At 40.5% G+C, this 26,399-nt stretch overlaps 1 protein-coding gene across 26 annotated transcripts in view; it reads right to left on the minus strand.

Moving 5' to 3' along the window:
* The window catches only part of LOC110505199 (serine/threonine-protein phosphatase 2A 56 kDa regulatory subunit gamma isoform), a 52,615-nt gene extending 39,840 nt beyond the window's left edge, over positions 1-12,775 (minus strand). For 13 of the 26 annotated variants that reach the window (XR_005039464.2, XR_005039466.2, XR_005039465.2 and 10 more), the window contains exons 1-2: positions 12,532-12,668; positions 11,505-11,592 (exon numbers count right to left, since the gene is read on the minus strand). Coding sequence is in view for 10 of the 26 variants with exons in the window: in XM_036962319.2 (XP_036818214.2) it covers positions 11,505-11,592; positions 12,532-12,585 (142 nt within the window). In the remaining 16 variants the exon portion in view is untranslated. Of the gene's footprint in view, positions 1-11,504; positions 11,593-12,531 lie in introns of all 26 variants that reach the window. The other 13 variants (XR_016491836.1, XR_016491837.1, XR_016491839.1 and 10 more) reach the window with 4 other exon arrangements.
* Positions 12,776-26,399: the final 13,624 nt, after the last annotated feature.

Genomic DNA, 26,399 nt, shown 5'->3' on the forward strand with positions numbered 1-26,399 from the left:
ATCCTACACAAACAGTATAGACGAACTCTGACTACTCCTTTTGAATTGGCATGTGCAACTTTGATGCCCAAATGCGTTGCAATGATAAGCAGATTCTCCTTCGCACATTTATCTAGTATCTCCCATGTAGGGTTTTCCACAAATGCTTTCAACATGAAGTCCATGTTTTTTATTATTAGCCTGCGTGTTTATGCAACTTTCAAAATGACTCCACTAATATTATAACCCCTCTGGGTGGATGTCAGTGACATAGACTGTCTGGGCACAGCTGAGCAACTACCATACTACTGGGAATCAAGAACCCGGACGAGCCCCATTTTGTTACAGTCCCCAGCAAGAAACCCCAAATTGTCGCTCTAAACAGAAGGGAGAACTAGAAAGAGTTACAAACAACCAAAACGAAACAGGTGGGGTTCTAAGAGGGGGTTTGGAAAGTCACACATGGGTGTGTCCACTGAAAATTTACTAGCAACAACTGGGACTTAATCTTAGAACTACCCATCCCGGATACGGGAGAATTGTCATCAACTGCAGTAATTAGCATAGCGATCAAAAAATATTACTAGAAAATATTCATATTCATGAAATCACAAGTGAAATATAGTGAAACACAGCTTAGTATTTTGTTAATCACCCTGTCATCTCAGATTTTGAAATGATGCTTTACAGCCAAAGCAAGACAAGCGTTTGTGTACGTTTATCGATAGCCTAATATAGCATTATGTCCAGCTAGCAGCAGATAGATTGATTATAAACGTTTACTAATACGTAAAGTTGGATTACAAAAGTATTTCGAAGTGTTTTGTGAAAGTTTATCGTCAACTTTTTTAATTTAAAAAAATGACGCAGCGTTTAAAAACAATGTTTTTTTCTGAATGACACAGCTTCCATAGAAAGCTATTTTGGGTATATATGGACCGATTTAAACGAAAAAAAGACCCAATAGTGATGTTTATGGGGCATATAGGAGTGCCAAGAAAGAAGCTCGTGTGTAGGTAATGAATGTTTTATATTTTATTTCTGCGTTTTGTGTAGCGCCAGCTAAGCCATATCTTGTTTACATCGCATTCAGGCATTTTGGGGTGTTGCATGCTATCAGATAATAGCTTCTCATGCTTTCGCCCGAAAAGCATTTTAGAAATCTGACTTGTTGGCTAGGTTCACAACGAGTGTAGCTTTAATTCAATACCCTGCATGTGAATTTTGATGCACGTTTGAGTTTTAACGAGTACATTTAGCATTTAGCGTAGCGCATTTGCATTTCCAGGTGTCTACTTGAGACATCTGCGTCTCAAGTAGAAGCAAGAAGTTAAAAATGTGCTTTCTGGACCGTTTTTCATAATTATTTCGATTTTTGTGTCAATTACACATGTATAAGGACTGTATCAACATACTTTAGTCATATTTTATTATCATATTTGTTTTTTTGCTTGTGCATAAGGCATATGTTTTCTCCATTTGGAATATGATTTCATAGGAAGTCAAAAGTCAAAAGTCAAAAATAGCAAAATTTTATACAAAACTTCACACACCCTTAAAAAAGTGCTTTCTGGACCGTTTTTCAAAATTCTTTCGATTTTTGTGTCAATTACACATGTATAAGGACTGTATCAACATACTTTAGTCATATTTTATTATCATAATTTTTTTTTTAAACTTGTGCATAAGGAACATGATTTGTCCATTTGCAATATGATTTCATAGGAAGTCAAAAGTCAAAGTCACTTTTTTGGGGGCCAAATGCCATAAGAAATTTGACATGCTCAAAAATCCTGCAGAATTGCAAAATTGATGAACACAGGATGGCCGGGCAGTGATAGTTGCTCCTTTCCATCGCTCGTTGTGTTGACTTCATCATGTCCATTTGGTGATGTTTTTTCACTATAGAATCATATTGCAAATGCACGTCATTGCAAGTTCATGGGGGTTGCCTAATCACATATATGAAGTTTTGGACAGATCTGACTTTTTTAACCCTTCAAAACAGCCCCCGAGACACCAATTATGGCACTTCCGGTTGGCACAGGAAGCTATAAGTCAACACACATCGTCATTGGGGTATGCTTTTACAGAATCCTGAGTTTTAAGTCTTTACGTTAAGAACTGACTGATTTACACAGGGTTGAATGCACTATGTCTATCAAACTGCAGGCAGGGTATGGATATACACTTTTAGGGTGATTTCAACCACTTCCGGTTGGTCCAGGAGGCTTAGAATCAACACAGGTAGACCTCATAGTGGCCTGATGGACTGGTACCGAAGACAGGTTCATACGGCATTCATAACCCATATAGGCTTCAGGTTGAATTTAGGGGTGCAGGCAATGCATTCCTATGGGGAGAGAAGTCATTGTAATCTGTGAGATCAAAAAACACTGTTTTACTGTTAAGGGTTAATGCCACACGGTCAAGGCTAGGCTTGCACAGATCGGGAGGACCTTAGGAACGTACCTGAGGTCGAATTGTGCTTCTCACCCTAACGGTTCTCTCACTGTCACCCAAAAGCAAATGAGGTTGTGGGGCAGGCTTCATTTTGGGCCTACTTTTCTAATGGTCGCTGCACTTAGACCGAGCGAGCTACGGTCAAGCGGGATATCTCGTTGAACTCGGCAAAGCCTAGGGATTATGGTAATGCCATTGCCTGCTCTCTGTGTCTTTAAGCACCGCACTTTGTCACTCCATCCTTGCTGTGTGTGTGTGTGAGAGCTTTTCTTTGACATCTGTTGGGAGAAATGACTGACTTACAGTTTATTGGTTGCCTAATCACACATATGAAGTTTTGCCTGCTCTATGTGTCTTTAAGCACTGCACTTTGTCACTCCATCCTTCCTGTGTGTGTGTGAGGGAGCTTTTCTTTGAGATCTGTTGGGAGAAATTACTGATTTACAGTTCAGGAGGGTTACCTAGTCCCACATATGAAGTTTTGGAGTGATGTAACTTTTTTAACCCTTCGAAACAGACACTGTGACCCAATTAAAGGCACTTCCGGTTGGCACAGGAAGCTATAGGTAAACACATGTCTTGACTGGGGTAGCCTCTTACAGAATCCTGAGTTTTAAGTCTTTAAATTAAGAATTGAATGATCTACACTGGGTTGAATGCAGTCATTTTCACATTTGCAGGTTATGTACATCAAAATACCTTTTTGGTGAATTTAACCACTTCCGGTTGCTCCAGGAAGCTTAGAATCAACACAGGTAGACCTCATAGTGGCCTGATGGATTGGCATTGAAGACAGGTTCATAAGGCATTATTAACCCACATAGGCTCTAGGTTGAATTTAGGGGAGCAGGCAATGTATTCCTATGGGGAGAGATGTCATTGTAATCTGTGAGATCAAAAAACCCTGTTTTACTGTTAAGGGTTAATGCCACACGGTTAAAGTTAGGCTTGCACAGATCGGGAGGACCTTAGGAACATTCCTGTGGTTGAATTGTCCTTCTAAACCTAACGGTTCTGCCGCTGTCACCCAAAAGCAAATGACGTTGTGGGGCAGGCTTCATTTTGGGCCTACTTTTCTAATGGTCGCTGCGCTTAGACCGAGCGAGCTACGGTCAAGCGGGATATCTCGTTGAACTCGGCACGGCCTAGGGATTATGGTAATGCCATTGCCTGCTCTCTGTGTCTTTAAGCACCACACTTTGTCACTCCATCCTTGCTGTGTGTGTGTGTGAGAGCTTTTCTTTGACATCTGTTGGGAGAAATGACTGACTTACAGTTTATTGGTTGCCTAATCACACATATGAAGTTTTGAAAAGATCTGACCTTTTTAACCCTTGGAAACTGCCACTATGACACCATTTAAGGCACTTCCGGTTGGCACAGGAAGCTATAAATAAACTCATATCCTCCTTGGGGTATGCCTTTACAGAATCCTGAGTTTTAAGTCTTTACGTTAAGAACTGAGATATTGCTTATGCCCTCTTGTGGGATTTTCCGGGACAGCGGAAAAATGACCAAAATTGGATTATTTTTTAAAACGGAAACCGAATGTCCGAGAAAGTTCATTTGATGACTTCCCGGTAGGTCCGGCCCTACCGCACGGCCCGACGCCGACCGCAAATTTTACAAACGTTTTCGGACGTCTAGTAAGGGACCGTACATTTGCAATATGGACTTTCTCACTAACCATACTGCAAATGTCAAAATGTTCCCTTAAGGTATGAAAGGCGTTACAAGTTGCAGTTCCAACCAAGATTGAGGGTCCAGGATGGCATGACTAGATTCAGAGTTCTTCCAAATCTCTTAATCGAATAGCATGCTCCCATTCCTGTTCCCTTTCCTCGTGCTCAATCTCAAATTTCTGTTGTTCCCATTTTGCCTTTAGTTCTACCTCTCACAGTTGCACATCTATGGGTGTACTCTACAACCCATAGGACCCTTTTCATCATCCTCATTCTATGGAAGGATTTCATCCTACACAAACAGTATAGACGAACTCTGACTACTCCTTTTGAATTGGCATGTGCAACTTTGATGCCCAAATGCGTTGCAATGATAAGCAGATTCTCCTTCGCACATTTATCTAGTATCTCCCATGTAGGGTTTTCCACAAATGCTTTCAACATGAAGTCCATGTTTTTTATTATTAGCCTGCGTGTTTATGCAACTTTCAAAATGACTCCACTAATATTATAACCCCTCTGGGTGGATGTCAGTGACATAGACTGTCTGGGCACAGCTGAGCAACTACCATACTACTGGGAATCAAGAACCCGGACGAGCCCCATTTTGTTACAGTCCCCAGCAAGAAACCCCAAATTGTCGCTCTAAACAGAAGGGAGAACTAGAAAGAGTTACAAACAACCAAAACGAAACAGGTGGGGTTCTAAGAGGGGGTTTGGAAAGTCACACATGGGTGTGTCCACTGAAAATTTACTAGCAACAACTGGGACTTAATCTTAGAACTACCCATCCCGGATACGGGAGAATTGTCATCAACTGCAGTAATTAGCATAGCGATCAAAAAATATTACTAGAAAATATTCATATTCATGAAATCACAAGTGAAATATAGTGAAACACAGCTTAGTATTTTGTTAATCACCCTGTCATCTCAGATTTTGAAATGATGCTTTACAGCCAAAGCAAGACAAGCGTTTGTGTACGTTTATCGATAGCCTAATATAGCATTATGTCCAGCTAGCAGCAGGAAGCTTGGTCTCAAAAATCAGAAAAGCAATCAAATTAACCGTTTACCTTTGATGATCTTCGGATGTTTTCACTGACGAGACTCCCAGTTAGACAGCAAATATTCATTTTGTTCGATAAAGATTATGTTTATACCCAAAATACCTCATTTTCTTGGTCACGTTGTGTTGAGAAATCCACCGGAAATAGCGGTCACGACAACGCCGTCCATAATATCGACAGAAACATGGCAAACGTTTTTTATAATCAATCCTCAAGGTGTTTTTCAAATACTGAATCTATTCAATAATATATCAACCGGGACAATTGGCTTTTCAGTAGGAGCGAGAGGAAAAATTACTACCTCTATCTTTTACGAAAGAATCACTCTGAGAGCCCACAGCTGGCCACTGACGCAATGTAGTCATTTACGCTCATTCTTCAAAATAAAGGCCTGAAACTTCGTCTAAAGGCTGTAAACACTTTAGGGAAGCCACAGAAAAAGGAATCTGGTTGATATCCCTTTCAATGGGCAATAGGGATGCATAGAAAGACAGAGGTTTCAAAATAAGAGTAACTTTCTGATTGGATTTTTCTCAGGATTTCGCCTGCAATATCAGATATTTTATACTCATTTTATCTTTATTTATGCTTTTGTGACTGAAAAATCGCTGTGTGTCTTTTTGAATTTGTTGGTCATCTAACATAAATATATGTTGTGTTTTCGCTGTAAAACATTTTTAAAAATCGGACACGATGGGTAGATTAACAAGATGTTTATCTTTCATTTGCTGTATTGGACTTGTTAATGTGTGAAAGTTAAATATTTCTAAAGAATATTTCTTTCAGCTGAATGGAAGGGGGTGTTCCCTTTAGGGAACTCCTTGTGCCCCCTAGCCCCAACAGGTTTTAACTGTTAAGCGTTAATGCCACACGGTCAAGGTTAGGCTTGCACAGATTGGGAGGACCTCAGGAACGTTCCTGAGGTCAAATTGTGCTTCTCACCCTAAAGGTTATCCCACTGTCACCTAAAAGCAAATGAAAATTAGGGCCAGGCTTCATTATGGGCCTACTTTTTCTCATGGTCGCTGCGCTTAGACCGAACGAGCTACGGTCAAGCGGGACATCTCGTTGAACTCGGCACAGCCTAGAGATTATGGTAATGCCATTGCAGGCTCTGAGTGTCTTTAAGCACCGGACTTTGTCACTCCATCCTTGCTGTGTGTGTGTGTGAGAGAGCTTTTCTTTGACATATGTTGAGAGAAATTACTGATTTACAGTTCATGAGGGTTGCCTAATAACACATATGTAGTTTTGAAAAGATCAAACCTTTTTAACCCTTCAAAACAGCACCTATGACACGATTTTAAGGCACTTCCGTTTTACACAGGAAGCTGAAAGTGAACACATATCCTCCTTGGGGTAGGCACTTCTATAATTTTGAGTTATGTCTTTATGTTAAGAACTTACTTATTTACGGAGGGTTTAGTGAGTGTGTGTTATTTCAGAAAATCACAGAAATCTCGCAGAGCTCCGAAGCACACTTTAAAAAGATTCATATGAACACGCTGCAACTGGATCTGTAACTTAAAAAAAAAAAAATATTTTTGAACAGCACCAATTTGATTTAAATTACGATAGATAAATGGCTGGTTCTTTTTTTATTGACACTGTAGGTTCATTTACTTTGACGTGAAGCGGAAAAATTATTGCTCTATTTTCATTTTTGACCTTTAATCCCAGAAAAATGGCAATAACTCAAAAACCGTTGAGGTCTAGACTCCATCGTGTTCGGGGCCAACTGCCCATTATGCCAAACCTATGCTCACCAAGTTTCGTTTTCGAAAACTTTTCCTGTTTAGTAGATAAGGCCACATCGTGATTGGTGATGTTTTGTACATTTGCAATATGATTCCATTCGCCCTCTTGTGGGTTTGACCGGGAGAACGGAAAAATGACCAAAATGTGAAAATTTGATTAAACGGAAACCGAATGTCCGAGAGAGTTCGTTTGGTGACGTCCTGGAAGATCCGGCCCTGCTGCACGGCCCGGCGTCGTCCGCAAATTTTAGAAAAGTTGTCGGAAGTCTAGTAAGGGACCGTACATTTGCAATGTGGACTTTCTCACTAACCATATGGCGAATGACAAAATGTTCCCTTAAGGGGGTGATACGTTTTTGAAAAAATGTTCAGTTTTTCAAAATTCTTGACTTGTGTTACATTTGCCATATGAAAAACCACGGAGGAGCGCACTCGCCATCTGTTGGATTTTTGCAGTGTTACACTTGGCATTTGCCATATGGCATTTGCAATCAACTTTGAATGAAATGACGCCAAATTGTGTGGTATTGGACACCGTGTATATGGTTCGTACAGTGCCAATGACTTCCCATTCATTGTTGTACATTTCAGGGGGGTGTTCCCTTACACACAATAGGGTCATGGGAGGCAGCTTTACCGGAAAAGTATTATCGCCTTTGCATGGATATAATAGCAATACTAAATGGGAGTCTCATTGGCATGGGTCATATTCACTTAATAGCTTCCAAAATCGCAATCTGATTCAGTACGGGCTATTGTAAGTTCCAGTGACTGAAACTTTCCAGGCAAACATTTTGCTTGTTTATTTTAGGATATAAACAGAGTAGTAGGCATTTCAGCCTAGAAAACTGGTTTAGGAAGGAGCTCTAAAGCGACATTGTCACAACTTCCGCTGAAGTTGGGTCCTCTCCTTGGTCAGGCGGCGCTCGGCGATTGTTTATTGTAAGTGCATGTGCACGTGTTGTTTGGTGCGCTACGGGATTTTGTACCCAAATTATCTGGTTATTTTTATGCTGTGGGTTTTGCTAGTAACCTCTCTAGGGTATGTGGGACGCTAGCGTCCCATCTGGCCAACATCCAGTGAGATTGCAGAGCGCCAAATTCAAATACAGAAATACTCATTTATAAAAATTCATATTTTACATAGGTTTAAAGATGAACTTCTTGTGAATCCAACCACAGTGTCAGATTTAAAAAATGCTTTACGGCGAAAGCATACCTTACAATTATTTGAGAACATAGCCCAGTTGACAAATTATTACAAACAGTAACCAGCCAAGCAGAAGTGTTACAAAACTCAGAAATAGAGATAAAATTGATCCCTTACCTTTGATGATATTCATATGGTGACACTCAGAAGACATTCATTTACTCAATAATTGCGCATGAAAAAGCTCTGTGACATGTCAGGGTCCACTCATTCAGACTGGTCTTACTCCCTCATTTATAAGAATACAAGCCTGCAACGATTTCTAAAGACTGTTGACATGTAGTGGAAGGCATAGGAACTGAAAATTGAGTCCTAAGTCAATGGATACTGTAATGGCATTGAATAGAAAACTACAAAACCAACAAACAAAAAAATACTTCCTGAATGGATTTTTCTCAGGTTTTCACCTGCCAAATCAGTTCTGTTATACTCACAGACACTATTTTAACAGTGTTGGAAACACTAGAGTGTTTTCTATCCAAATCCAGTTATATACATATCATCTTCTGGGCCCGAGAAGCAGGCAGTTTAGTTTGGGCATGCTTTTCATCCAAAATTCCGAATGCTGCCCCCTACCCTAGAGAGGTTAAACTGCTCCGGCTGTTACCAAGTTCTGCTCTCCTGCATCTGCCTTCCCTGCCACCGATTACGCACCCCTTACAGACATTTGCTTTTTGTATTATTTGGACAGGTTACTGACAAAGCCATGGGCTCTGAATAGGTAAAGCATGTCACATTATGCTGCAATTTCCATTGTGTCTTGCGTTCAGAATAATAAACTTAAGGCCTATCTACGGCCATTTGTGCTATGTAAGAAGAATATGTCAGTCGTCTTACAAGGACATAGGGGATAAGAGAGAGTGTGTGATAGCTCACACAAAACAAATTAATGTAATTCAATGCAGGGGTGTGACGGTTCAAATTCATAGTCAAATCAATAACACCCCTGGGCATCATGGATCTTATTCAACACCACCACCCCTTGGCTTTCACAGAATACAGTTGTGGCAGAGACCTCACATTTTCAGACAAGTTCAAATCTGCATACTATTTACTCAGTGTGCTGGCTAGCCTTGCCTATAGCTCAGGGAAACTCCACAGTTATGTAATTGAACTGAGACTATGTATGCCAAACTAAAATCATTGATTTCAAAGTTTAACAAACCATGCAACTATGCAGAAGGGCTACTTTTAACAATATACGCTGAATATTTTGTAAAAACATTTAACTAAGAACTGTGCAGATGCAAAGTTTGGTAACAGAATTTTGTTAAAATCTCCCTTTGTTTTTTTGTGATCATGTTTTTTTTAACTCCTAAAAATCTGCTCCGAAATAATATTTAAAAAAATGTCTGCAGAAAGAATGGGGAGTCAGCTATGAAATGGACTGTACTGAACTATACTCTGCTTTTCTTTACTGTGCTCTACTGTAATGTACTATGCTGTCGAAACATAGAACGTCCATGACATCTATGTTTGGCCCAAATGAAAAACCGGTCCAGACGTATATGGGCATTGAAAGCAAGGCTGGTCTAGACCTGACTAAAAAACGAGGTCTGTGGACGTTGAAATCAATTCAGAGCCAGGAGAGGTGACATCGGAGAGAGAGAGGGAGGGTTTGTCCATGTAACGATTCTCGTTGGTGGAAGGAGAGGAGGACCAAAATGCAGCATGGTAAGTGTTCGTCATATTTTAATTGAAAAACTGAACACTACACAAAATAACAACAAAGAGAAAACCGCCAGAAAATTAAACACCCACAACCAAAATGGGGAAAACAGGCTACCTAAGTATGATTCTCAATCAGAGACAACGGACGACACCTGCCTCTGATTGAGAACCATACTAAGCCAAACACATAGAAATAACAACATAGAAAAAAAGAACATTGACTACCCACCCCAGCTCACGCCCTGACCAACCTAACACAAAGACATAAAAAAGAAACTAAGGTCAGAACGTGACAGTCAAGACTTTTCACACTCGCTTTGACAACCAGATGACAGAAAGAGAAAGAAAATAGTTCTCAGCTATACATAACAGTATGCCAGAGGAAAAGAGGACAGTAGCAGGTGACCCAACTGTGGTTTGTGACTACTATGATTTCAGAAATACTGTTAGGATTAAAGATATACTTCTTGTTAACCTCTTGGATTTAGGGGGCGCTATTTACATTTTTGGATGAAAAACGTTCCCGTTTTAAACAAGATATTTTGTCACGAAAGATGCTCGACTATGCATATAATTGACAGCTTTGGAAAGAAGACACTGACGTTTCCAAAACTGCAAAGATATTGTCTGTGAGTGCCACAGAACTGATGTTACAGGCGAAACCCAGATAAAAATCCAACCAGGAAGTGCCGCATTTTTTTAAACCGCCTCATGCCAATGACTCCTTATATGGCTGTGAATGAGCTACGAATGAGCTTACGTTTTCCACGTTTTCCCCAAGGTGTCTACAGCATTGTGACGTCTTTTTAGGCATTTGCATTGAAGAATGGCTGTAAGGGACCATATATGGCATGTGGTCACATGGTGTCTCCCGCAGAAAACCTTGCGTAAAATACTGAGGTAGCCATTTTTCCAATCGCTTCTTATGAGAAACCAACTGCCTCGACGGATATATTATCGAATATATTTGTTAAAAACACCTTGAGGATGGATCCTAAACAGCGTTTGCCGTGTTTCTGTCGATATTATGGAGCAAATTTTGAAAAAGGTTTGCCGTTATAGTTGTAGCATTTTAGGGTCGATTTCTCAGCCATGCATGATGAAGAAACGGGAGCTATTTCGCCTACAAAAATAATATTTTGGGAAAAAAGGAACATTTGCTATCTAACTGAGTGAAAGCATCTGAAGTTCTTCAAAGGTAAATTATTTAATTTGGTTGCTTTTCTTATTTTCGTGAAAATGTTGCCTGCTGCCAGCAGAGCCTAGCATAGCATTATGCCATGATGAACTTACACAAATGCTTGTCTAGCGTTGGCTGTAACGCATATTTTTGAAAATCTGAGATGACAGTGTTGTTAACAAAAGGCTAAGCTTGTGTTTGAATATATTTATTTAATTTGCGATTTTCATGAATAGGAAAAGTTTCTAGGGGTATTTCTGTCCGTTGCGTTATGCTAATGTGTTTGAGGCTATGATTACGCTCCCAGATACGGGTTTGCTCGTCGCAAGAGGTTAATCCAGCCGCTGTGTCCGATTTCATAAAGGCTTTACGGCGAAAGCACACCATGCGATTATGTCAGGTCAGCGCCTAGCCACAGAAAACCATACAGCCATTTTCCAAAGAAGGAGAGGTGTCACAAAAGTCAGAAATAGCATTAAAATTAATCACTAACCTTTGATGATCTTCACCGGATGGCATTCCATTTCAGCCTGACCACTTCTTGAAACAGCTCTTATTCTCTCCCCTTTCACAATAGAAGCCTGAAACAACTTCCAAAGACTGTTGACATGTACTGGAAGCCTTATGAAGTGCAATCTGACCCCATATACACAGGATATTGGATAGGCAATCATTTAAAAAAACTACAAACCTCAGATTTCCCACTTCCTAGTTGGATTTTTCTCAGGTTTTTGTCTGCCATATGAGTTCTGTTATACTCACAGACATTATTTTAGCAGTTTTGGAAACTTTAGAGTGTTTTCTATCCAAATCTACTAATTATATTCAAACTTCCCAATGCTGCCCCCTATCCCAATGAAGTTAAGGTTTGTTTTTTCAAGGGAAGGTAATAACAGGCTTTCCCCCTCTTAAGCGGATGCAACCTCTCCTCCATAGGAAAGAGGAAGGAGGGAAGAAGGAAAAGGGCAGGGAGAGGCTGCTGCAGCAGAGTCTACAACACCCTATGGCTAAATTGTGCCCAGATGAACTGGGGTGTTATACAAACCATGAGCCGGGATCAAATAGAGACAAGCAGAATTAACACAGGCAAAGGCTACCCTTCCCTATTTCTTTCGCCCTCCTCTCTCTAACTCTCTCAAACACTTACACAGATAAGCATGCACACAAACACACAAAACCCTTCCCTAGGCTATGACCTCACTTCCTTTTACATCCCTGCGCTCTGTGTGTGTGTGTGTGTGGGGGGGGGGGGGGGGGGGGGTGGGGGGGGGGGGGGTAGTAAAACCAGCTTTTCACACTCTCTTTTCTTGGAGCTTGCATGCCATCCCCCAAAAAACATCCCCAATCCCTTATAAGGAAACAATTAAACCCTTTCCAAACATCAATCCTTCTGAAACAAAGACTCTTAATTAAACCGTATCTTCCCATCTTGGTGACAAATCAGGGGGGGGGGGGGAACAGCTAGTGAAATGCTGTCTCTCTTTTCCCCAGGACAAAAGGCAACAATGATTCCTACGTACCTCTGAAGTGCATAAGAGCCACTGTCTGGAAAGGCCCATTGGAATTAGGTGCATCCACAACCATCCTGATTCCAGCTTTTAGTGCATGTCAACATCTAAACTCGACCAGGAAGGCAATCCACTTAAGGCAAGGAGCCAGCCTCCATTTTAACACAAAAGCAGATCAGAAAATGAAGCTCTCTGGTGCTGCTGGAGGGAACTGGCTAGTTAGTGATGTCAGCGGTAAGGAGTGAGTCGGTTGGCTGAACACAGGCACACAAACTGATGTAGGCAGTTAGCTGGGAAAGGCGGATTATTGGTGGAGGGAGAGCAGGAGGAGGGACATGCAGGGACATTTGGCTCTTATTCATCACTGTATTTTATTCTAAATATGACTGAACATGACTCTCAAGTGCCTAATGGTTGGAAGAATTCTCAATTTAAAGGAACAAGTTACGTATGTGATGGACCTATTGTAATGTGATCAAACCAAAACACAAAAGCTGCAAAAATGACACCACACTGCAACTTTTGCTGGGCAAATATCAAATAATAAACTACACTGAAAATATCACACTAAAAATAATGTAGTATCAGTGAGTATTATTGTATCACAAAAGCTGTAGGCTATCCCTGTAACCATTCCACTTGCAGTAGTAGTGCTAAATCATTGTTGGAATAGGCCTACTGTGTCTAAATAGTTATCCTGTGTGATGGCCTTTTAAAATGTAGATTTTGTCCCACAAATTCTACTGAGCTGTAATTACACTAAGAACATTGTGTTTACATGTTGAGCAGTTTTGGAAATTACACAAGAGGAATATGGACTGCTCCTTATTCCACTTTTGTAATAGCAAAAACCACTGAAGTCCATTACTATGCATTTACTAAAACAATATTGTTACTATAGTATTACTACCCATGTATAACAACTTCAGTGGATTTATTTACATAATTTATCTTAGGCGTAGCGACTAAAATAACTGACAGGACAATTTTAGCATTTGCTGCATCGTGTTTGGTAACTAGTGTGCACAGTACAGTAGCTCAGAATATAAACAGGAAATGAAAGTGAAAAAAGAAAAAAAAGATGTGAAACTAGAAAATGCAGGAAATGCCCTCTTTGCTCATGCATCGATGCACATATCTACTGTATTCTCCACACAATTACATACACTCCCCTATATATTTATTTGGACAGTGAAGATAGAACCAAATGTCAAGTTCTATACTCCAGCATTTGGATTTGAGATCAAATGTTTCATATGAGGCGACATTCCCGAATGTCACCTTTTATTTTAGGGTATTTTCATACATATCTGTTTTGCCGTTTAGAAATGAAAGCATTTTATGTATCTTATCCCCCCATTTGAAGGTGTCATGAGTACTTAGACAAATTATCTTATGTGTATTAAAGTAATCAGGTTAAGTATTTGGTCCCATATTCCTAGCACGCAATGACTACATCAAGCTTGTGACTCTACAAACTTGTTGGCTGCATTTGCAATTTGTTTCAGATTATGTGGTGCCCAATATAAATTAATGGTACATAATGTATTGTGTCATTTTAGACTAATTTTTAATGTAAATAAGAATAGAATATCTTTCTAAACACTTCTAAATGAATGCAGATACTATCACGATTACGGATAATCATGAATGAATCGTGAATAATGGTGAGTGAGAATGTTAAAGAGGCATAAATATCATATGTCCCATCCTCTTTCAACATTGACATTAGTTATTGGGGGAAAAACACCCATACTGAGAAACCACACACAGCAACCACAGAGTCAGCCCACCATGTCATAACCATCTGAATGTAAGGCATGTATGTAACTCTGGGCATGATGGTAATAGCCTGGTCCCATAATGTTGTTAGGTCTACAGTATAAACAGCTCGTTGTCATGTCTTACATTTGGCAAAAGCACAAACAGAGTGTATCACTGGGCTATATGGGTGATACCGAAGTGAGATAAAATACTCTCCTTACTTCAAGATAAGCTCATATTCTGAATTTGACCTCTGGGGAAAAAAAGCTTGTCTGAGTAGCTTCCATTACATGTGAAGTAGAGCTCATGTGTTCAGTTGAGGAAAGGAATCATCAAGCAAGAAGACCTTACTCTAGGAATTCACTGTCTGGGAGGCCAAGTCCTCTCCTAGAAATGCTAATGAATACATTCCATATACATGACAACTATAAGGGCAACTCAGAGAAGGTTGCTAGAATTTCTGCTAGTTTGGTGGCTCCTTTTATTGGTCAGGAAAGATAAGTGGGAGTGTCCTTGACTTGGGGATTACATGTTTTGAAACAAACTTCCTCTTTGATGGGGCAGGTTTATGTCTGTACTCTATTAACAGTATCACTCCTCCACTTGTATTCTCTCGTAAACCATATGGACATCATTTATCCTGCTCTGCTGTCAGAATAGTTATCGTCATCGACAGTTTGACAGTGGATATTAACTTGTGAAATATGGAAACTCTTTGTAGGTGCGTTATATGGTTTAGAAAATGAGAAGGTCTGACCGGCTCTTTCCATAACATAGATTGACCAGGTGAATCCAGGTGAAAGATATGATCCCTTATTGATGTCACTTACTAAATCCACTTAAATCAGTGTAGATGAAGGGGAGGAGACAGGTTAAAGAAGGATTTTTAAGCCTTGAGACATGGATTGAATATGTATGCAATTCAGAAGGTGAATGGGCAAGACAAAAGATTGAAGTGCCTTTGAACGAGATATGTTAGTAGGTGCCAGTTTGTCAAGAACTGAAACGCTGCTGGGTTTTTCACACTCAACAGTTTCCCATGTGTATCAAGAATGGTCCACCACCCAAAGGACATCCAGCCAACTTAACACAACTGTGGGAATTATTGGAGTCAATATGGGCCACAATCCCTGTGGAATGCTTTCAACAGCTTGTAGAGTGCAGAGTGCAAGCCCCCCAAAATGTAGGCTGTTCTGTGGTCAAAAGAAGGTGCAACTCAATATTAGGAAGGTGATCTTAATATTTTGTAAACTCTGTCTATCGTTCTCTGAACATAAGTGACAGGAGTCGTGGCTAAATTTAATTTTTTATCCAACAGATGGCAGCAGAGACCTCACATGCAGGGCATTATACACAAACTGACCATTGACATGGAAAGGATAACTATTTAGACTCGAGGCATGATTCAAGGTCTTTGTTTTAGTCTTTAGTTTTAACTTCCTAAACCTGCCATAATCTGCTTTCAATGTGATCTGAAAAAGACAGTCCAATGTGTTTTTATGGGCTATGATTAATCTTGCCAAAAAGGTTAAAGTGCAGACCTTTCATCAGCAGCCAAGCAATAATACATCTGCCACCTGTCAATCAAAACACACAGACTGACATGGTAAGAATAGGACTGTGTAACTACAATTAGCATATGATTTATAACTTTTTATGATTTTTAGTCAGATCCCCATTAGCTGTTGAAGAACAGCAGCTATTCTTCCTGGGGTCCACATAAAACATAGAACATGACAAAATACAGAACACTAATGGACAAGAACAGCAATAACATTTAAATAAGAACACTACGACTAAAGAACATTATGACTGTTTAAAAAAAAAGACAAAGAAGGAGAAAATAAATAAATGAATAACACTAATCTCAAACATTCAAGTGCATTGTCATGTAGACACGTTTAGGATGTTGCAGCTAAATAATGCAGCAAATAAATGTATGTGTGGGTTTGTGTGTGTGAGAGGGTGTGTGTTAGAGTGTGTGGTTTGTGTCTCTTCAAAGACCACATTGTTCCTTGCAGTGTTGTTGTATCTGGTATTTAATAAGTGATTTTATTGCTTGCCTGAGTTACCTGAGGTGGAGAGAATTCCATGTAGTCATTGCTCTTATACCCCTCGAACTCAACTCTGGACCTCGAAGCCAGTTCCACTGCATTTTCCTTGTTCCCTTCTCATCATTAACTGATTTAGACCTGGTACACCAGGTGAGTGCAATTAAGTATGAGGTAGAAGAACAGAAAACCATCCGAATCTCATAGGATAAGAGCTGAATACCCCTGCACTATACAGTACTGTGCATCTCCCAGCCTCTGTTCTGGACTTGGGGACTGTGAAGAGACCACTGATTGTGTGTCTTGTCAGGTATGTATGGATTTTTTTGCAGTGTGTTAACTGGCTGAACAGACAATTTGGTACTTTCAGCACATCAATCTCCCCTCCTTGTTGCAGTCAATCTCTCCTCAACTCTGAAACAGGAGAGACTGAAATGAATGTTATTGACATTAGCCCCTCCATGTACATTTGAGGGCCAGACGTGGTGCTCTGTTCTGGGCTAGCTGCAGCTTTTCTAGGTATTTTTTTGCCGCACCTGACCATACAACTGGGAAATAGTCAAGATGCTACAAAATCAGAGTTTACAGGATTTGTTGATTGCAGAGCATTGCTTTATCAAAGACAGACCTCTCCCCATCTATTCAACAATATAATCAAATCAAACCACATTTTATTGGTCACATACACATAGTTAGCAGATGTTATTGCGAGTGTAGCAAAATGCTTGTGCTTCTAGTTCCGACAGTGCAGCAATATCTAACATGTAATCTAACAATTCCACAACAACTACCTAATACACACAAATCTAAGTAAAGGAATGGAATAAGAATATATACATATAAATATATGGATAAGCAATGACAGAGCGGCATAGGCAAGATGTGGTATAAAATACAGTATATACGTATGAGATGAGTCGTGCAAGATATGTAAACATTATTAAAGTGGCATCACTAAAGTGACTAGTGATCCATTTATTAAAGTGGCCAATGATTTCAAGTCTGTATGTAGGCAGCAGCCTCTGTGTTAGTGAAGGCTGTTTAAAAGTCTGATGGCCTTGAGATAGAAGCTGTTTTTCAGTCTCTCGGTCTCAGCTTTGATGCACCTGTACTGACCTCGACTTCTGGACGGTAGCAGGGTGAACAGGCATTGGCTTGGGTGGCGGTTGTCCTTGATTTTTTGGCCTTCCTGTGACATCGGGCGCTGTAGATGTCCTGTAGGGCAGGTAGTTTACTCCCGGTGAGGCTTTCTGCAGAGTATTTTGCCTGTCTTATCCGGTGTCCTGTGTGAATTTAACTTCTTTGGGGTAGGGGGCAAAGTAAACTAACTGCCTGATACTCAGGCCCAGCACCTAGGATATGCATATAATTGGTAGATCTGGATAGAAAACACTCTAAAGTTTCTAAAACTGTTAAAATTATGTATGTGAGTGTAACAGAACTGATGTGGCATGCGAAACCCTGAGGACAAACCACCCCCCCCCCCAAAAAAAAAAGTCCAAGTCCTCCCACATTGCAATTCCTAGGGCTTCCAATAGATGTCAACAGTCTTTAGAAAGAGGCTGGTTTTTCAGTTTCAGGCATTTTTTTTTTTAAATGACCCAGAATTTGTAGTTTTTCTAGGTGGCTCCCATTTTGGCTGTAGTGTTTCCAAGCTCGTGGAGTAAAGCGCGTTCTTTCTTGTTTATCTCCGGTAAAGACGTTAACGATTCTCCGTCTTAAATTTGATCGATTATTCGGGTATTAGGATACCTAAGGGTTGATTATAAATGTTGTTAGACTTGTTTGGAAAAGTTTATTAGTAACATTTGGGATTAATTTTGTATGCATTTTGACAGAGGGAAACTGAGTGGATTATTGACTGAAGCGCGCCAGCTAAACTGAGTTTATGGATATAAAGAAGAACATTATCAAAAAAAGGACCATTTGTGATGTAACTAGGACCTTTTGGAGTGCCAACAGAAGAAGATGATCAAAGGTAAGACATTTTTTATATCGCTATTTCTGACTTTCGTGTCGCAATTCCCTGGTTGAAATATGTTTGTCATGCATTTGTATGATGGGGCACTGTCCTCAGATAATCGTATGGTTTGCTTTCGCCGTAAAGCCTTTTTGAAATCTGATAAGACAGCTGGATTAACAAGAAGTTAAGCTTTATTTTGATGTATAACACATATCTTCAAGAATGTTAAATATTTGAATAAAGTATTTTGAAATTTCGCGCTCTGCAATTTTATTGAATGTTGGCCAGGTGGGACCCAACCGTCCCACCTGCCCGTAAGAAGTTAAGTATGCTCTCTCTAATTCTCTTTTTCCCCTTCTCTCTTTTTCTTTCTCTCTCGAAGGACCTGAGCTCTAGGACCATGCCTTAAGACTCCCTGGACAGATGACTCCTTGTTGTCCCCAGTCCACCTGGTCGTGCTGCTGCTCCAGTTTCAATTGTTCTGCCTGCTGCTATAGAACCCTGACCTGTTCACCGGACGTGCTATCTGTCCCAGACCTGCTGTTTTCAACTCTCTAGAGACAGCAGGAGCGGTAGAGGTACTCTGAATTATCGGCTACGAAAAGCCAACTGACATTTACTCCTGAGGTGCTGACCTGTTGCACCCTCTACAACCACGGTGATTATTATTATTTGACCCTGCTGGTCATCTATGAACATCTTGGCCATGTTCTGTTATAATCTCCACCCAGCACAGCCAGAAGAGGACTGGCCACCCCTCATAGCCTGGTTCCTCTCTAGGTTTCTTCCTAGGTCCTGGCCTTTCTAGGGAGTTTTTCCTAGCCACCATGTTTCTACACCTGCATTGCTTGCTGTTTGGGGTTTTAGGATGGGTTTCTGTACAGCACTTTGTGACATCAGCTGATGTAAGAAGGGATCTATAAATAAATGTGATTGATTTATTAATCTACACTAATTAGCATAACGCAACGGACATAAATCTTCCTGGAAAATCTTCCTATTCATAAAAATCACAAGTGAAATATATTGGAACACAGCTTAGCCTTTTGTTAATCACCCTGTCATCTCAGATTTTAAAAATATGCTTTACAGCCAACGCTAGACAAGCATTTGTGTAAGTTTATCATAGCCTAGCATAGCATTATGCCTTGCTAGCAGCAGGCAAACTTGTCACGGAAATCAGAAAAGCAATCAAATTAAATCGTTTACCTTTGATGAACTTCGGATGTTTTCACTCACGAGACTCCCAGGTAGACAGCCAAAGTTCATTTTTTCCCAAAATATTATTTTTGTAGGTGAAATAGCTCCGTTTGTTCTTCACGTTTGGCTGAGAAATTGCCCAGGAAATTGCGGTCACTACAACGCCAAAAAATATTCAAAATTAGCTCCATAATATCGACAGAAACATGGCAAACGTTGTTTGGAATCCATCCTCAAGGTGTTTTTCTAATATCTATTTGATAATATATCCGTTGGGACAATTCCTTTTTCTCTAGGACCGATTGGAGTAATGGCTACCTCTGCACTTTACGTGAGAATCTCTCTCGGAGCCACCATGTGACCACTTACGCAATGTGCCCCGATACGGCTATTCTTCAACAGAAATGCATCACAATGCTGTAGACACCTTGGGGAATAGGTAGAAAGTGTAAGCTCATTGATGGTACATTCACAGCCATAAAGGGAGCGCTTTCAAAACCTGGGGCACTTCCGGATTGGATTGTTCTCAGGCTTTCGCCTGCAACATCAGTTCTGTTGTACTCACAGACAATATCTTTACAGTTTTGGAAACGTTTTGGAAACGTTAGAGGGTTTTCTATCCAAAGCTGCATATATGCATATTCTAGCATCTTCTCAAGACAAAATATCCCGTTTAAAACGGGAACGTTTTTTTTTTCTCCAAAAATGTAAATACTGCCTCCTAACACCAAGAGGTTAATTGAAAAGCAATCCCGGTAATTACCTCATGAAGCTAAGAGTGTGCAAAGCTATCAAGGCAAAGGGTGGCTACTTTGAAGAATCTCAAATATAAGATGCATTTTTATTTAAACACTCTTTTTAGTTACTACATGATTCCACATGTGTTATTTCTTAGTTTGTCTCTATTATTATCCTACAATGTAGAAAATAGTAAAAATAAAGAAAAACCCTCGAGTAGGTGTGTCCAAACCTTTGACTGGTATTGTATATAAAACACAGGACTTTTTGACTGCACTAAACATGTCAGGTGTGTGAAGATATTAAAGGGTTGGCTTGCACGGACATGATCGGGTTGTTCCCAACTCCTCTTAAGGGTTACTGTAAAACAAATCAAGAAACAACATGTCTTTGCGGTCTGAGAGGAAAAACAATATCCATACCTGCATCTACAGTAAGTGTAGAATGTTGTGTTGCTTCTTTAATCAGGACAACAGTTTTCAGCTGTGCTAACATAATTGCAAAAGGGTTTTCTAATGATCAATTAGCCTTTTAAAATGATAAACTTGGATTAGCTAACACAACGTGCCATTGGAACACAGGAGTGATGGTTGCTGATAATGGGCCTCTGTACGCCTATGTAGATATTATTATTTTTTTTAATCAGCTGTTTCCAACTACAACAGTCATTTACAAAATTAACAATGTCTACACTGTAAATCTGATCAATTTAATGTTATTTTAATGTACAAAAAATGTGCTTTTCTTTCAAAAACAAAGACATTTCTCAGTGACCCCAAACTTTTGAATGGTAGTATGTATATATTTATTAAAGTCTAAATAAATGCTACAGTACCTTAGGACCAAAGTGATAGACTGTAGACAGCAAGACGAGACTGTCTAGGTCTAGTCAATATCTGACAGTCAACCAATGCACACTGACAGTGTATTTATTCAAACACACTTACAATGCATGAGCTTAACATTAATTAGGTTTTCTAGGGACTCTGCATGCATGGGTCAGAGGAACACTGAAACTTGTCCCAAATGGAACCCTTTTACCTAGTTAGTGCACTACTTTTGACCAGAGCCCTATGGCCCTAGTGCACTAAATGGGGAATTGGGTTCCATTTGGGAAACACACTGACAGTGTTTTTATAGAGCCTAGAGAGAATCTAAAGGGCAATAGAGGATTCCTGACATCTCTCATAAAGGCAGTTTGTTCTTTCCCCTCACCCCAATTAACCCCAGATAAAGTAATCTATTCTCTGGCTCATTGAGTACTTGTACAGCTTCCAAGAAACTGCTTACTTAAAAAGAAGACACTCAATTGGGCACAAACGTCAATTCAACATCTATTCCACGTTGGTTCAACGTTATTTCATTGAAATGGCGTGAAAATAACGTCCCACTGGGCACACACTGGTTGATTCTCTCTAGGCTCTATAAAAACACTGTCAGTGTGTTGTTGTCACGTCATTTCTATGAAATTATGTTTAACCATCGTGAAATAGATGTTGAATTGACATCTGTGCCCAGTGGGGTTGATTCAACCAGTGTGTTCCCAGTGGGACCCTCCTATGCTTCTTCTAGAAGAATCCATGCAGTTTGTTTCACACGAGTGAAAGTCAATTTAATTTCACCTTACTTGATAAGTAAGTACTTAAGGGGTAAGAACAGAACAGAATAAATTGAAATAGTATAAAACAGAACAGAATAGAACATACAGTACATGGTACCAAATCTGTTTTCAAATAAAAAGGTTCATCTGTATCCCCTGTAGATTACAAAAAAAAGTATTGCTGTGAAGTATGGTGCCAAAACGAAGAACATATAGCTTGGAATAGTTCCTACCTCATTGTCAGTGTTGGAATGACCATTTCTGACTCCAGATTTGCTTAATATCTATCCATCAGCCTTTCTTGTAGGCCTATTTTGTTTTAATCAAAGTGTATACTGTATCCTATCTAGTGGTGGGCGCTGTTGAGTTTTGGCCGCGTTCGCGTTATGATTTTTTTTTTACTATTCAGCTTCAGATAAGAATTGACTGAGGAGGTGTTTTTGGTGTAACATAGTATAGGCCTATTATGCTATTATTTTTGGTTATGTTATGGAAAATGCTAATTAATCACTGATCTTGTGTCACGGCTCCTCCTCTGCAGTGCAGGGGTGGTTTCTTCTGCAGGCAGAGGGTCGTTAGTGATTGGAGTCACCTGGGCTCTAAGTATTTAAACTGTGTCACTAATCACTTCTCTCTCTTTCTCTCTCTGCTCCTCCAGGTATGAACCTGTTTTGTTTGTTCTTTTGTAGTTTTGCATAGTTTTCACTCAGTCATTCACACACACAGATTCAGGCATCCATGCACTTTACATACACCTTACATTATGATACTTCCACACCTCATTCATTTTTCTTAGTTCAAAGTTAATAGTTTTGTTTACAATAAATCTTTTTTTTTTAATTGGCCTATACCTGTTTGCGTCCCCTCATTTTTGCCACAGGCTATGAGCCGGCCTGTGATACTTGCGAGACGTTGATTCAGATTTGATCTAACTTTACTAAACAAGCATCGTTGTGAGATGTGATCTTCTATTTGTAATGATGATGAGTAGGATTATTAGGTGTAGGCAACAGACACAGATCTTGATGAGGGTTATTTTAAGCAATTTGAGTGCCCTTCGAATTGTGGTGGACAACACCATAACCACGTAGCCACATATTGTTCAGGGTTCCTCTGCACAAGAGGGGGTCAGTGGAGTTTTATGAACATCAAGGAGACACCCAGTGAATTTGGATCCTAGATCTGGTTGGTGTGATAAGGTTAATTCGGTGGATCAGTTTGTCTGCATACGCAGTGGTACGTTTCTGTAAGCTAAGGACTCGGACAGTACGGCGAGTTCAAGTGCATCGTACTTGTACATGAGTACCAACTCCATAACAAACTGCTTTTGAGGACAGCCATTTTAGCAACCCCTGTTAAAGTTCTGTCTGTGGCTGTTTTAAGTCGGCTTTGGCCTGCTCAAAATGGTCAAAATGCTCCGACCAACATGCCTCTGCACACACCTACAGTTATTCCAGAGAGATAGAAGACAGGGAAGAAACCACCATACCTACCTATAGGCTGCTATATCCTACAGTACATATTTAATTTGTTTGTCATTCTATCGTTGTCATGGAATTTTAGTGGTGGAATTTATCCGAATTAATTTGACCAAATCTGTGCATTATCAAATTGTAAAAACTGAGGTGCCCAGGGGCCCTGACTTCCAGGGTGTACCATTGATTTTGATAGTCCCTATCACTCAGATATCATTAGCATGGTATAAGTCATGGAAAAACAGTTGAATTTGTTATAAAATTTCAAAAATGTCTCTCCACCCCATTGCAAAATGTGTAGAACTGCAGACAATTTGCTTTAGAAGTGAAAGAATGTGTCTCTGCCCCACCCCATGGCCAAAAGAGATCTTCTGTTGAATCTGACAATTAATCTTGATGGTTGTACAGTCGTCTCAAATAAAACTGAAGGACCTCGGCGTTACTTTGGACCCTGATCTCTCTTTTGACGAACATTTAAAGACTGTTTCAAGGACCGCTTTATTTCATCTACGTAACATTGCAAAAATCTGAAATTTTCTGTCCAAAAATGATGCAGAAAAATGTATCCATGCTTTTGTCACTTCCAGGTTAGACTACTGCAATGCTCTACTTTCCGGTTACCCGGATAAAGCAGTAAATAAACTTCAGTTGGTACTAAATACAGCTACTAGAATCCTGACTAGATCCAAAATAAATTGATCATATTATTCCATTGCGAGCCTCCCTACACTGGCTTCCTGTTAAGGCAATGGCTGATTTCAAGGTTTTACTGCTAACCTACAAAGCATTACATGGGCTTGCTCCTACCTATCTTTCCGATTTGGTTCTGCAGTACATACCTACACGTACGCTACGGTCACAAGACGCAGGCCTCCTATTTGTCCCTAGAATTTCTAAGCAAACAGCTGGAGGCAGGGCTTTCTCCTATAGAGCTCCATTTTTATGGAAAGGTCTGCCTACCCATGTGAGAGATGCAGACTCTGTCTCAACCTTTAAGTCTACTGAAGACTCATCTCTTCAGTAGGTTAAATAATTGAGTGTGGTCTGGCCCAGGAGTGTGAAGGCTCTGGAGCAACAAACTGCCCTTGCTGTCACTGCCTGGCCGGTTCCCCTCTCTCCACTGGGATTCTCTGCCTCTTACAGGGGCTGAGTCACTGGCTTACTGGTGCTCTTCCATACCGTCCCTAGGAGAGGTGCGTCACTTGAGTGGGTTGAGTCACTGACGTGATCTTCTTGTCAGGGTTGGCGCCCCCCCTTGGGTTGTGCCGTGGCGGAGATAATTGTGGGCTATACTCGGCCTTGTTTCAGGATGGTAAGTTGGTGGTTGAAGACATCCCTCTAGTGGTATGCAGGCTGTGCTTTGGAAAAGTGGGTGGGGTTATATCCTGCCTATTTGGCCCTGTCCGGGGGTATCATCGGATGGGGACACAGTGTCTCCTGACCCCTCCTGTCTCAGCCTCCAGTATTTATGCTGCAGTAGTTTGTGTCCGGGGGCTAGGGTCAGTCTGTTATATCTGGAGTAGTTCTCCTGTCTTATCTGGTGTCCTGTGTGAATTTAAGTATGCTCTCTCTAATTCTCTCTCTCGGAGGACCTGAGGACCATGCCTTAGGACTACCTGGCATGATGACTCCTTGCTGTCCCCAGTCCACCTGGCCATGCTGCTGCTCCAGTTTCAGCTGTTCTGCCTGTGGCTATGGAACCCTGACCTGTTCACCGGACGTGCTACCTGTCCAAGACCTGCTGTTTTAAACTCTCTAGAGACAGCAGGAGTGGTAGAGATACTCTTAATGATCGGCTATGAAAAGCCAACTGACATTTACTCCTGAGGTGCTGACCTGTTGCACCCTCGACAACTACTGTGATTATTATTATTATTTGACCCGGTTTGTCATTTTTGAACATTTGAACATCTTGGCCATGTTCTGTTATAATCTCCAATCGGCACAGCCAGAAGAGGACTGGCCACCCCTCATAGCCTGGTTCCTCTCTAGGTTTCTTCCTAGGTTTTGGCCTTTCTAGAGAGTTTTTCCTAGCCACTGTGCTTCTACACCTGTATTGCTTGCTGTGTGGGGTTTTAGGCTGGGTTTCTGTACAGCACTTTGAGATATAAGCTGATGTAAGAACGGCAATATAAATACATTTGATTTGATTTAAATGAGTAGAATTGGATGAAATGTGTTAAAATTGCTATGTTTTCTCTCGGCCCCAATTCAAAATCTGTAGAAAACTTTCTTTAAAACTGCAACATTTTCTCTACAACCCATTGCAAAATGTGTAGAATTGTAGGAAATGTACTCTTTTTTTTTTTTTTTTGTCGCCAAATCTCATTTAGGGCTGCTAAAAGGCTAGAGCCGACCCTGTTTGAATGACGAGCTCCTCTCTGTACCCCACACATACAGTAATCTGTTAGGTCGAGCAGTGAATTTCAAACAGATTCAACCATAAAGATCAGAGTTTTTCCAATGCCTCGCAAAGAAGTGCACCTAAAAAAATTTAATAACCCCCTAGCTTTTATGGTTATGACACCTCCACTGTGGGGCTCTATTGCACATCACATTCAGTCATCTAACAAACTCCCTCCCATCCAGAGCGAAGCAATCACAGAAGCAATCAGGGTCAATGTCCTGCTCAAGGGCATGTTGACAGATCTCCCACAAGGTCAAAAACGGGGACTTGAACCAGAGACCTGTCAGCCACCGGTCCAAGCTCCCAACCACCAGGCTCCAAGATCTCCCCCACAGATTCCCAAGAGCTGCAACTCAACCATCCGAGACCCCCCGCTGTCCCCACACCCCCATCCCCAATGCACCAACAAAATGAACAAAAGAGAAAGACAAAAGAAAACAAATAATGCAAAAAACGAAATCAAATCCATCACATGCGCCAAATACAACAGGTATCCATCACATGCGCCAAATACAACAAATACAACCTTACCGTGAAATGCTTACTTACAAGCCGTTAACCAACAATGAAGTTCAAGAAATAGAGTTCAGAAAATATTTATAAAATAAAGTAACACAGGAAGCTCTCAATGGTGCAGCTGTAGAACTTTGAGGATATTGGGATCCATACCAAATCTTTTCAG

Source organism: Oncorhynchus mykiss, chromosome 25, assembly GCF_057628025.1.
Source record: "Oncorhynchus mykiss isolate SJ-2025 chromosome 25, ASM5762802v1, whole genome shotgun sequence".
Classification (NCBI taxonomy): domain Eukaryota; kingdom Metazoa; phylum Chordata; class Actinopteri; order Salmoniformes; family Salmonidae; genus Oncorhynchus; species Oncorhynchus mykiss.